Source organism: Puccinia triticina, chromosome 1A (assembly GCF_026914185.1).
Source record: "Puccinia triticina chromosome 1A, complete sequence".
In the NCBI taxonomy this organism is placed as follows: domain Eukaryota; kingdom Fungi; phylum Basidiomycota; class Pucciniomycetes; order Pucciniales; family Pucciniaceae; genus Puccinia; species Puccinia triticina.
In genome coordinates, this window is record NC_070558.1 from 8,713,789 (window position 1) to 8,726,696 (window position 12,908).

At 47.7% G+C, this 12,908-nt stretch overlaps 3 protein-coding genes across 3 annotated transcripts; all 3 read right to left on the reverse strand.

Moving 5' to 3' along the window:
• Positions 1-1,422: 1,422 nt before the first annotated feature.
• Positions 1,423-2,966, reverse strand: PtA15_1A965 (uncharacterized protein; the record flags this gene model as incomplete). The annotated part of the gene is made up of 3 exons (XM_053166047.1): positions 1,423-2,167; positions 2,228-2,743; positions 2,842-2,966. The coding sequence occupies 3 exons, from the start codon at positions 2,964-2,966 to the stop codon at positions 1,423-1,425; spliced, it is 1,386 nt and encodes a 461-aa protein (XP_053017178.1).
• A 5,201-nt stretch (positions 2,967-8,167) lies between these two features.
• Positions 8,168-10,099, reverse strand: PtA15_1A966 (uncharacterized protein; the record flags this gene model as incomplete). The annotated part of the gene is made up of 4 exons (XM_053166048.1): positions 8,168-8,864; positions 8,945-9,105; positions 9,173-9,644; positions 9,726-10,099. The coding sequence occupies 4 exons, from the start codon at positions 10,097-10,099 to the stop codon at positions 8,168-8,170; spliced, it is 1,704 nt and encodes a 567-aa protein (XP_053017179.1).
• A 796-nt stretch (positions 10,100-10,895) lies between these two features.
• On the reverse strand, positions 10,896-11,381 carry PtA15_1A967 (uncharacterized protein; the record flags this gene model as incomplete). The annotated part of the gene is made up of 2 exons (XM_053166049.1): positions 10,896-10,939; positions 11,213-11,381. 2 exons carry the CDS (start codon positions 11,379-11,381, stop codon positions 10,896-10,898), a joined length of 213 nt encoding a protein of 70 aa, XP_053017180.1.
• Between the last annotated feature and the right edge of the window lie 1,527 nt (positions 11,382-12,908).

The following is a 12,908-nucleotide window of genomic DNA, read 5'->3' on the forward strand; positions in this document are numbered from 1 at the left end:
ATGTAGTATGGAGCTTAGGTCTTAAAGCAGGAAAAATATTTTGGGTACCCTTGCAACAGGGCACCAGTTGAAGTCTGTATGACAACCTGCAGGGGGAATGAAACCAGAAGGTCTACACAGCATTCAAACACTACAGTAATTGATGTTGACTGCGCCATGCAGCATCTTGATGACCATTGTGAATTTCATTAACTACAAGTAACCACACTTGACACCCAACCACTGCCCCAATGAGAAGAAAGAACATAAAGGAGGAGGGAGCAATACTTGCCTCTTGATGTCCAAAAAAAGCCTGCCATCAAGAGGGGCCAGCTCTTGTGTTGGCTGGTAAGTTGTAACAGCCACTCACCAAGTTATAAATGGCCAGTCTGTTGTGGCCATTGAGAGGAGCATGTCAGTTTCTTCCAGACATCAAGAGAAGTACAAACTCACCTCAATGGCCATGTTGTTCCAGAGATTGGGGCAGCTTTTACTCCTCTTGATGAACGGAGCAAACCGGTCATCAAGAGTATATCAATGGCTGGTTTGTCCTGTTCATCAGGAGGAGTAAATAATCCCCTGGATGGTTGGTCTGTTCTGCTTATTGAGAGAAGTGTACTCCCCTTGATGACCGGAACATAGCTTTCATTGAGAGAAGTACATCCTCCCCTCAAATTCAATGACTGGAATATTCCATTCATCAAGAGGAGTGTACTCTCCTTGATGATGGGATTGTCACGGTCATTGAGAGGAGTGTACTCCCCTTGATGACCAGAACAGAGTGTTCATTGAGAACTGGATTTTTCCGGTCATTGAGAGGAGTGTACTCCCCTTTGGCAAAACTTGTCCAAAAAAATTTGCATAACATGTAATGAGTAGCCCAGAAGCTCAGCTACGTTGTAGAATTTTTCTTATATTTTTTAAGCAACTTGTTGCCACCAAACAACCCAAGGAATTGGAGTCTCAGTCTTTTCCCACGCGGAGGCATGCATTTTGCGGCCCCGCGCGGCCAGACAAATTTGCTAAATGATGGACTTGGGACGCCCATTTTGGAAAGAAGGTGCATAAGGATGGCCACCAAAATTAATGGTGAGGAGAAAGGCAAGATGAAGGCCTTTGCTCTCATCTTTTCCATGCCACTCTGCCTAGTGCGGTCAAAAAGTTATTCAAGTTTTCAATTTTTCCCCTGCCAAATTCAAAAAACTTGTCAGGCCAAAAAACTTCAGTCATTCCTAAGTCCCTCCTTTGGAGGCAGGCGCTTCGCGCCCAGGAGGGACTTGGCTGAGTTCGAGGCTTGATGCACTACATATTTGCACCATTTCCAAAATGATAAACTCGTCAAAAGAATGGGAGTATCAGGTATCCAAGAAAATGTCGATAACAAAACTAAACAGAAAGCAAAAGAAGAATAAACAGAACAAGAATAAAGAGATCAGAAGGGGGTTATGTAGGTGAAGGTTTCCCGCGATCCCATTCCCGAAGCGTTCCAAGTTTAGAGAACCCATTGAACGCGATCAAGCCGGCCGACTTCGTATCATACCGGTCTTTGCCAGACGGTTCGCGATGCCGACGGCGACAATGGTCATTAGATGAGGAGGATGTGCTACTGGAATGACTGTCTGAAGATGAGGAGGAAGAAGAGTCTGACTCCGAGCCTGGTTTAGAATTCCGTTGTTTGCCTTTCTTGCGTCGACGTTTCTCTCGATCGTTGTCGTCGATGTTGTCTTGATCAGTTTTGGACGCCGAATGGTCCCGTCTTTCCTTCTTCTTTTTCTTCTCATTTCTCTTCCGTCTGCGTCTCTCTCGATCAAGGTCATCAAGTTCATCATCCGAGGCATCCTTGGATCTCTTCCCTTTGCTACGACTCTTGAGGCTCCTGTGGTGTTCCTTCTTCTCGCTCTTCCTTAGTTTACGCTGAGCAGCATGCAGCTTCAGTTCCAACTTGCGCTCCTTCTCTCTGGCTCGTTCATCGCGTTTAGCCTTCATTTGAGCAAGGATGATCTCCCAATCATCGTAGTTTCCACCTTCAATTATTCCCGTCTGAGGGTTGGTTATATCGTCCAGATTGACATCCAATCGCGGATCGTAGCCCGCCGCAAAGTACTTGTCCATCTTCGATCCTATAGGCAAGGCGACATCCCCTGCTGGGGATTGATGCCCTCCTCCTTCATTCACTGGATCGTAGAGCCTGTACGGGATTTCTATTCAGCGAGACCGCAGTGGTTGTAGAGAGAAAAAGAATACTCACCTTCCCTCAACCTTTCGCGCTCTTCCAGCCGAACCTTCACTCAAGTGTGATGAATGGGGTATATCTTCTCTATCTCTGTCGCGCGTGCGTCTTTTCTTCTCTTTTTCTACACGTCTCCGCTCTTCTTCAGGATGATCCTCTTCGTTGAGATCCCTATTGCTGTCAGATCTTCTCCGTTTTTCTCGATCGGTAGAAGAAGAATTATGGTGGGTGTGACTGCGACTGAGCTCGGAAGGTCTCGAGGAAACACGAGAGCCTGAGTCTCTGGTCCCTCCCGATGTCGTGTGATGATGATGCGAGCTTGAATGTCGACTACGGCTGCTGTGACGATCTGGTTCTGGATCCCTTCTTCTGCGCTCGTCCTCACGCCCAGATTTGCGTCTCTCTTGTTCATTTACTGTCCGTGTTGGAGTCAGCGAACTTTCCGACCTCCTTTCGAGTAATCTGTTATGATCATTCACGTTTCGAATCACCGACTTGAGAAATCTTTTATTCGTCTTCAATGCTTTTCCTGTGCTTTTTGGGTGGGGATTTTTTAGTATAAATAATTCACCCAAGACTGGAATAATGAAGGTTTGATTTCTGGGTAGGGAGGGAGTGATGAGGTGTCTTACAGGATTGAATTATCGCTTCCAGTGTATGTTTGAGATTCGAGTAAGAGTAGTTTGGCGATTTCCGAATCCGAGTAAGTGTTTTTGGTGGAGGATGATGGTCTCTGTTGGCCTGTTGGGATGTCCATTGTTTCGGAGATGGTCGATGTTGATGATGGTGGTAAATTGTTGCAGTGGTGATGGTTGCCAGACCAGGCTGAGCCCCGGGTGATACCCGAAGTCTATATGTACATAGTGGATTCCCGGGCTGACACCGTGCGGGTAGCCCCAAACAAGAGTCGATACAAACCCCTCTTCAACTACCCTCGCCTGCCATGGGCGCGGCGCGTCGAAGCGCCTCATGAAAAGTGCGAGCTCCGTTGAAGGAAGAGGCCCTACGGGGCTCTCACTGGCAAGCTTGGCTAAACTCGTCTCAGGAGTCTCGAGGAGGGTTCCTTAACCTGCTTTCTCTACAGGATCAGTTGGTTTTTCATGACGTTGGGAGCAACATCAAAACATCTGCACATCAAAGTGAGACTCTTCAAAGGACATACGGATTGCCCGTGATGAAGGTGGTGAAAAATGCCAAGGCACAAACTCCGCATCAAAGCATCACAGATGCTCAAGCCAATAGAAATTGTGGCGATGACTCCCGAATCCAAGCCCCTCCTTCGGAGGCTCGCTTCGCCTTCGCGCGGCCAGCCAGGTTTAATGCCACAGATGACAAATTGTGGGGCTGGTGCCACTGATCCCAATCTTGGTCACGGGATGCGTACCTGATCCTGATTTGCTGGCCCCTGAGTCGGTTCAGCTTGCCAAACGATTCCAAGCAAGCCTTCTACTTGAGCGTACTGAGCGAGTCGAATCCGGCCACGTCAAATTCCATGTAAACGACGCGCTATTTGTCAAGAAATGTTTGCCTAGCTAAATCAACGATTTGTTGATCTTCAATCTCTATGGCAAATAGACCTTCTGATAATTTTGCGAGGGCATGCATCTGAGCTTCGATGATACCCCGTCCTAAGCAAACTTTCGTTAGTCCTGGCCACGATTTGCTTCGTGCGCTGTGTCACCTAAATACATATCGTCGCCTCCAGTCAAATAGCCCCTATTTCCACTCAAAACTTGCGTGCTTTGTTCTGGAATTGAGTACCGTTATCGAGATGTAAATTCGGTGATCAAGACATCAAAATACTTGATATTTTACAGTGAAATACCCATTTGTATCAAACAAGCTAACGATTTGCATTCGGGCAATGATCAACTGATTATGTCTTAAGTTAGGAAATACATTTTTAGTACTTGATGTGGGTATTGATATGAAGTTGGACTGAGGATAACTATTCAAGCTGAAAACAGTTTGCACAGTTGTTTCTTCTTCTTTCTGATGAGACCAATCTGTACATATTTACAGGATAAAACAGAATGTCAAAAAAATGTATATATAACGTATAATACGGATGTGATATTTAGATGGATGAACCGGAGAATGGTACTTAAATGTTTATTTTTCTCTTTGAGAATGAAATAGAAAGGTATGTTACTCCAGAGCTGGTATTCAAAAGTATATAATCTTAAAGCAAGCGCTTCGAAAGACCTCACTAAAATTTTAAGAAAAGGGTTCGGGTGGTCGATCTGAAGAATGAGGATGCCGCCTGGAGAAGCTGCGAGATTGTTCGTTTTTGTGCGCAAGAAATCCAACTCCAAGTGGATCGGGCGGAGAAAGGGTTGATAGTCTTCTCATGGACCCAGACTTGAGCCGCGAATCAATGAGACAGCAAAATCAGGCCCCATCGAGCTATAACAAGATAAATCCGAAACGACGACTAACTCACCCACTATCTCTCTCCAGACCTTTGTGCTTTCGATCAGATTTCCTCGGCGCGTCGACGCAGCTTTCGGTGATCCCGTGAATGATACATCTCGGACAGGGTCGGGTATCGGCACATCCTTTGCAAGCCTAGGATCAAGAGAACACGGTTAAATATGTATACTGACAATGATCATTTAATGATTCCCCGCCGTTTGGTTTTGGACTGGGTAGATCACTTGATCGATATACAGCAAGAGAAATCATGAACCTTTTGACAATTTTGACAAGCCCGCTTGACTTGCTTGCGTTTCGCCGGCGGCCTGGGGAATTCGTGGGATTGAGGGGAAGAGCCGGGAGTAGAAGAGGAGGAAGCACGGGTGGAGGTGGAGGAGGAGGAGGATGGACTGGATGGGTTGCGCGTGGGGAAGGGCCTGTGATCAGTGCATGGCTGGCTGAGACGGAGTGGCGGCAAGGTGAGTGAGCTGGGTTGAGGTATTGGTCCTGGGGAATCAGCTATTTGGAAGAGCACATGGATCGAGGGGAGGGTGAGTGGTGCGGGCGGAAGGATGGATCTCGAGTATGGGCCGTACTCTGGGCGGTTGTTCATGTTGGTGGGCGATAAGGACATCCCCAGTGCTATAGTGCTATGCTAAATTTTTCGTGGCAAGAATATAGCTTTGGTAGTGCTAGAGTAGGGTAGTGCTAGAAGTAGAGTATGTAGAATGGTGGGTCCCGGGGTGGCGAGATAATATACACTACGCAAGCGTAGACGATGTGCAGGAGTAGTTGATGTCTCCCTATGTCTCCTCCCCAGGCTCTGCCCTTGGCTGGACACGAAGAAGGTTGCTTGACTGCTTTCACTCGTCGCTGGGCGGTGCTGCACTTGCTGAAGTCTACTTGCTGGCCGGATTCTCACCTCAGCAGGAATCCTTCCTTAAGCTTCTTCTTCTCGCCCGTTCGCGACAACCCAATCTATGTACTATCGATACTACTCACACCTTCATCATCATCGTGAACATCAGCATCCTCACGGAGACCTCACAGCCTGAGTCGAGTGGTTTGGTGGAGCTCATCGCTGAAGGCTCAGTAGCAAAAAAAGAGAAACTGGGTTTGACGATCGGCGGTATTTGATTTCCGATGAAGCTTACAGATTATTCGGGACCCTCTCTCAAACTGTCCAACTAATGCCAGATGTGATTACTGGACCCGTTATACGGAGTTTAGAGCGGGTCCTCCACAACGCCATACGACTCTGATATGCCCTTTCCGGGTAGTAAATACGTGTCTGATGGAACACATGTGAAAGCCCCTAGAAAGCCGTCCAGCTGAGCAACCAAACCGACTGAGCTAAGGGGTTGGGCTGTTTGAGGTGAATGGATTGGCTAGCCTCATAGTATTGTTTGCATCTCTCTCTCTTTCTGGTTCTGCTGATTCGCAAACACTTGGCTGGAATGCCACTTTTACGGGGTCAATCACCTTGATTCTTATGAGGATGAAATAATAGCTGAGAGTGGTGAAAAAAGTATCCAGCCAACTCGGTGATGTGGCACCACGTCTAATAATAATCAAAATTCTCAGTGGGCTCATCCATTCATCTTGAGGGTAAGGCCGGAAAACTCGCCGAAAGAACTGAATATTTACAATTTGCAAACTCAGAGCCAAGCGGACATCAGATCATCCATGGCGCTGGTTTTGAGAAGAGTCGATTAAAGACGCTGGATTAGTGCTTCCCTCCGATGCTGGGTTCGTTTTTTTTTTTTTTTTTTGCTGACAGTCCTGATCTCTTCAAGCTGACATGCAGCGAGAATGAAATTTCTATTCCCCAATGGCCCTTACAGACTATTATAAAATGATGGAGACTAAACCAAATTACAAAGTTTGGAAACAAGATGAAAGCAACTCCTCTGATACCAATCTTCGATGTGCGCGTAGGATGTCGACAGTCGAACTGAGCATAGAACTTCACAGGTCAGAGCTGAGGCCGCAATCTTCAACCTGAGCGGGGGGGCCTGCGCGCGAAGACTTTCGATATGAGCCACACAAAACTTTCTTGGCCCAGGATCCTTTTGGACATTGCGAGGTTCCAGGCCGGTCATTTCTTTCTTCAGATAACTCCAACATCTGGCGATCACCAATCGTCGAAGCGATGCACACAGATAAGCCTATTCCATCCGTTTCGGGGAAAGGTATTAGCTGTGTCCGATAACATCTGGATTGCCAATCAACAAAACGTCGTCTTGCTGGTCTAGCTTGGCATACCCTTTGTTACAATCACAAGTTCGCAGATCCAAAGGCGTTCAACGGACGCCTGTTGATCTAAACTTGTTGAGGACCCCCTTTTTTTACCCACATGATCTTAAAGATCAAGGAAGGCGGATTTATTGCACAAATCCATTCAATTTTCTTCTGTATCTGAGCTCCTAATCTGTTTTGAAAAGGAGACACTTGATTGCAACGGTGCCACGATAATTCTGTTGTGATGTCTATTGCTTTGAGTCTAAAGCAATGGTGTCCCAAGTTTGGATCTGAGTCCCAAAGTGTAAGAGGCAAATTGGTTTTGGTAAGTTCAGGAGTCCAGGACCGCGGCAAGCACCCCAATAGAGTACCATCTATTGTCTACAGCAGCTGAAAATGAGGGGCCAGATAAAACTTTGTAACCCCCTTGTAACTCTCACTTAACCAAGTCCCTCTCACGCTGTCCTGCAGGGGACTGAGCTAAGTTGGCTTGTAATTTCCCATGAGCCACTGCTAACCCTGCATTTTTTCTCCACCCTTGCTTTTGTGCCTCAATACGACTGACTGTGTGAGTGAGGTCCCCTGTCTGAGGGGGGTTAGTTCAGGTTAGTTCCTCCGCAAAAAAAAAAAAACATGCCCAGGAGGGTGATACATAGTGGAAGTTTTAATATAAGCCATTTTTGATGTAACTATTCAGTACAACATTCACATTGAGTGGTTAATTTCACATGGGTGTATGATGTATCAGTTGACAACAAAAACAAGACCGCCAGCATGGTATGTACTTTCTCCCTCAATGAACGATAAAAGCTCGAGCAAGCCAAAACGAGAAAAAGAAACAACAGTGTCAAGTGGGGCGACCAGCCGCGAAAAGAGGCTGGCACAGCGGATACAGAGTGAGTGCAGAGTGTGGGGACAATCAAACAGCAAGAAAAACAGCACCAAAATAAAAAGGGAAATTGTGTGTGAATGGACAAGGCGATCAGGGGTATGCAGCGGGGCTCGGCAGAATATCGTGAGGTCTGGTGTGTAGGTGACGGGCTGAGATGGAGGAAAGCCTCTGGATTTCAGGAAGAGAAAAGACGGGGATGCACTGGGGAGAAGAAACCCTACATCAAGGGATATTGTTCCCAAGTAGACAGAAGCTGGGCTAAAGAGAAGAAATGAACTGCATGCAACGCCGCGGGGGCGAAAGAATGACTGGGAAATAAACTGTGACACGCTAGCTCCGGGATTAGTCCGCTCCGGTCGCGAGGAGGAAGTGGGTCATGGTTTCACGAGGGCTCCTGAGGTTCATCTGAGCTATACAGGAGCTATGCCTCGGCTGCAACGATCAGCAGCATGGAGCTGAGAGGTAAGAAGAGGCGGCACGGGATTGCTGGGCGGGTCGTGGCGGAGATGGATGTCCAAGATCGGATGATGAGCGTTAGCGAGGAGTTCGTAGGGGTCGTTTGGGCCCTCGAGCTCGTCGTTGCGGGAGCCGAAGAAGAAGTTCTGGAGGGCCCGGGTCCCCTCGGCCAGGTCGCTCCAAGGGGTATCATTAGGAACTTTGAGTTCGTCGTCATCGGTGCTCGTTTGGGGGTCCGAATGGTATGAAAGATTGTCCGTTAGACGTTGCTGCTGCTGCTGATTGTGGCGGGCGTCCCGGGTCGGCTTGTTGGACGCCTGTTGCGGCTGTTTACGTCTGTTCTTTTTGCGGGTGTTGTTTGATGCGGAGTTCATGCAATTATCTTGCGGCAGATGGTCGGCTGACGACGCAGGCTCGTCCTGGAAGAAGTCAAACGCCTGGAGTCGACTGACACGCTCATGCACAGCTGCCGCTTCGTTTTCGAATCGGGTGTGGTGGTGGTGGTGGCTCTGTGGATGACCGACTGAGTTAGCCGAATAGCCTTGGTTGTTGGGCAGATGAGGCGTCTGGACATAGACTTGGTGGTGCTCGCGCGCAGGCTGGCCGATGGGTGTCAATAAATGGTTATTGGAAAGCCATGTGCGCATGTCACTATATACCCCAACATCATCGGCGGTCAGTGGTGAAACAAGTCTTGAAAGCGAAGAGTGAAGAGTGTCATGATTGCTTACTTGACAAAGGGCACTACCATGTAAAACTTGGCATGGGCACGCTGTGATTCAACCGTACTCGGGCATGAGACATTGATCATCTTGGAGAGTTGTTTGCTGCCAAGCGTGCTGTTAGAAGCGCTGAACGTAGGCAGGTCGGAGAGGGGGAACCAGGCTATTCGCTGGAAGATGATGAGAAGCTTTAGTATGCATGGATTTGTATGAATCCCTAGCAATCTACGAGCTTACGCCGATTTCCTGTCTGGTTTGGGTAGCAAATTTAGTATCGTTTGGTATTCCGGTGACTAGGTACATGCGTAATCTCTGTTCACGAATGGTGATTTCGATAAAATGATCATCACCCTCCGAGTGAAGTGTGCAGTTCTGGTGGTGGGCTTTGTGTGATTGATTGGTTGAGCCGTTGGGCGTGGGATTGGTGGGGCGAGTCTTGCGGATAGCGGATAGTTTGCTGTCGTCACTCCAGGATGAGGGGAGGGAGAGATAAGGCTCGATGTTGAAGCCGGTCTCCTCTAGCACTTCTCGAACTGCACAATCTTTCGGCAGTTCGTTCTCGTTGATCTTCCCACGAGGGAAGGACCAGGATGAGTTGGATTTGAATCCACGAACAAGCAAGACTTGGGTGGCGTCTTCGTTGAACATGATTGCCCCACATACGGGCACCCTTTCCTTATATCTCATGAACTTTTCGTAAGCCGTCTTCCTGTGGGAGGGGAATCATGAAGAAGGTTAGACAGCTTGCAGCTCTTCGACTGATGCTGATGATCAATGAGTGGATGCGTACGGATCCCAGCCGGCCAGAGGGGCTCCGTCGACGGTGAGGAAGTCGCATTTTTCGAAGAAGAGGCCGGTGAAGGTTTTGAGATGGTAGGAGGGTAGGTTGAGCAGGCTGTTGGGTCTGACGAAGTCTTCGTAGAACCAATGAGCCTGTTCGACCTGAAAGCAGACTCGTTCGATTTGGGAGAGTTCGACGATGGGTAGGTTAAGGATGAATCGGGAGGCAAGATCTTCAAGAACGTCTTCTAAGGGCATTCGACTAAATACAGAGGCGGAGGAGGCGATCGATGTGGCTGGGAGGGTGGCCGACGAGGACTGTCTGGGCTGCTGGTCAGATGGATGGCGGCTGTTGTTGTTGTGGGATGAGGGCTGGGATGGCATGGTGGATGGGGGTGGTGGTCAACAGACGAGTGGGGGATGGTCAAGAAGAGAGATGGGTTGGTGGTGGTGGGTTTTGGACCTTGGTGGATGACGAAAGCCACTTCTTATCGCCAGTAGCTCACTCACACGGTCAACCCCGGGGGTGTCCAGGAAACAACACCTGCTTGGTTCACATCCCCCGTCCGTCCCATAAATCATCCAGCTCACCACAAAAACTATCCTATGATCCTGCCAACGCTAAAACTACCTGTGCTCTCAAGCAGCTTCTCATGAATTTCTTTTGGCCAACGGACTAAGCTGGCTGCTTTCCTCCTACAGCTACATCCTCCAAGGCCGGCTCAATAGTTGGGAGCGATCAAATTTGACAATGATTATCTGCTTTCTTAGCTGAAAGTTATACTTAAGCACTATCCTCATGAGATCTCATTTCATTGTAAGTCCATTCTCCTTTCCATGTTTTGTGCAGAAAAAAGAGGAACAAACAAAAGAGGCACGTCATCAAAGATATAAATCCCAAAGAGACAGGAAAGCAGATGGACAAAAATGGCTTTAGTTATAGAGCAATAGTTGTCATAAGTGTTAACAGGTGAAATAGAAAACTCTCAGAAATTATACGTGGGCAAATGGTCCGAATCAAGCAACATATTGACCTGGAATTAATTAGAAAAATCTAAGGGACATGTTCTGGTCTAAATTTTTGGGCTGGGGCCATGCTTAATGAGAATTTGTTAAAGACAGATAGACAGTACTTTTTATTCGATGAGGTTGATTGTTGATTTAGGTGATCGAAAGCAGGTTAGGATTGCAGGTTCGGATTGCAGGTCAGACAGTTGGCTTTCTCTGGAGAGGGCGAATAGCTCAAGATCGTATACCCACGCGGACGTTGACTGACCGGGTCGACTGGGATCATCGACTTGTAAAGAACCTCCAAATCGACCCAATAACTTGGATATTTAAATCTTGCGACGTCCAACACCAGCACTCGATTCTCCTTAGGTGAGTAGCCAGCAACCGGACTGAAGTGCCCGGTCCCTGTCTGACCTAAGCTCTCCCGACAGAAAGATACGACGAGGAAGGCAGATGATTGAGCAGTTATCTCAGCAACTTGCGAACGGAACTCTTGCAGGCCGGTTTGGTATCCTTCTGGGTCATCCTCTGGAGCTCCAATTGGCGGTGACTGGCTGGTGAAGGTGAGCCCGTTACGACGAGCCATACGGTTGAATTGCGCAAGGGTGACCCCGTTCTTGCGGATCGATTCAAGTGACTGCCAACTCTCTAACATCTCTTGATCATACCACCTCCAAGGATGTTTCCAGACCCGCTTTGGATCCACGCCTAGTGCATTCAAGACCGTACAGAGCGTAGCCAGACCACAAAACGCAGGTTCATTCTGAGTGACAAGTTGGGAAGCCAGCGGGAAGTATGATTCAAGATGACCTTCCGCCAATGCAGAACGAAAAAGATCTTTTCCTTCATCTGATGTAAACGACAGACAGCCCTCTGGTAATGGCCGTCGGTGGAATGAAAGGGTAAGGTCTGTTCCAGCAGTTGGTATTGGTAATCTTCTCAATTGATCATGGGCAATTCCGTTGTAAGATGGTGTTTGTATCTGGTTTGGGTGGGTGTCACTATGAGGGCCCTTCAATAATTCTATTTCGGGCTTTCTAACCGAGCTGCCTGTTGTCTGGCGGTGGTGATGGATATTGTTTTTGATGAGCTTGTTTGGTTGACCACCCAATTTCCCTCTTTTCTTATTAGGAACAAAAAATGATGACACGAACCCCCCTGTCGGATTCTCTACAGTTGTGATAGTCCTTTCACCATTGAAAGACGCAATGCAACTAAAAATGATTGAGAAGAGGGACCACAAGCTTAAAAACAGGAATTGACAAAGCTTTGCAGGGTTCATGAGGGACGTGATTTTGAAAAGGCTTTGGAGATGGATACGTAAAAGACTTCTAGGAGAACCTGATTCGACGCAAATACTACGCTCCACCAAAATCCGGGAGACCATGGGCGGGTTCATCCTGTTACATACGGTCAGTGGAGTCGCAAACGCTGGTGAAACCAGGAAAACCCACAGAATCCGGCGACTACCGAAAACCCCCCAAAAGTCACCTTACAGGCCATCAGAGAGACCGGACCGGAGAAACATCACCGGACGGGTACCCATATACGAATCCCCAAGTATACGGCCGTGGCCCAAGAGATACAGCCTGGGAGAGAGGTTTTAGCCGCGTCGCAATGTTCAGAGATGTTTGAGTCATGATACTCCTTATCACAACTCCCTCGCTTCGGAGGGCCCTGGTACAGCCTGGGCTGGCACAAATCACGACCTCTTGTGCAGAGCCCGATGCGAAGCGTAACGGTACAATTTCACAAACATTAAATAACCAAACCATCTGAATGTTGCAACTCAAGTACTTACATCAGAGAGACTGAACCATGTCAATATCTGGAATGATAGTTTGGGAGTTGGTGAAAGATACCAGATTTGGAATCATCCAATTTTGTTTCGAGGGAAGGGCTCAACCTTACTTGCAAGTTGCTGGTGGAAGTTGATCAAGGAGTTTTCTCCAGCATGTGAAGCTTATTTGTCTAAATTCTGCCATTTACTTAATACGACAGGAAGTTCTCCAGTAATCAAGCTCTTTTTTTAAACAAACATATCCGTTCTAACGAAGCGAGAGGCTAAAAAAACGGGTTTGCTTTTGCATCAAAAATTGTCTGAAATCTGTGGAAGAAATGGAAAAACGAAAGTTGCGAAAGACGATTTAGACCAAGAACTGGTGAAAATCCAATGATCAAG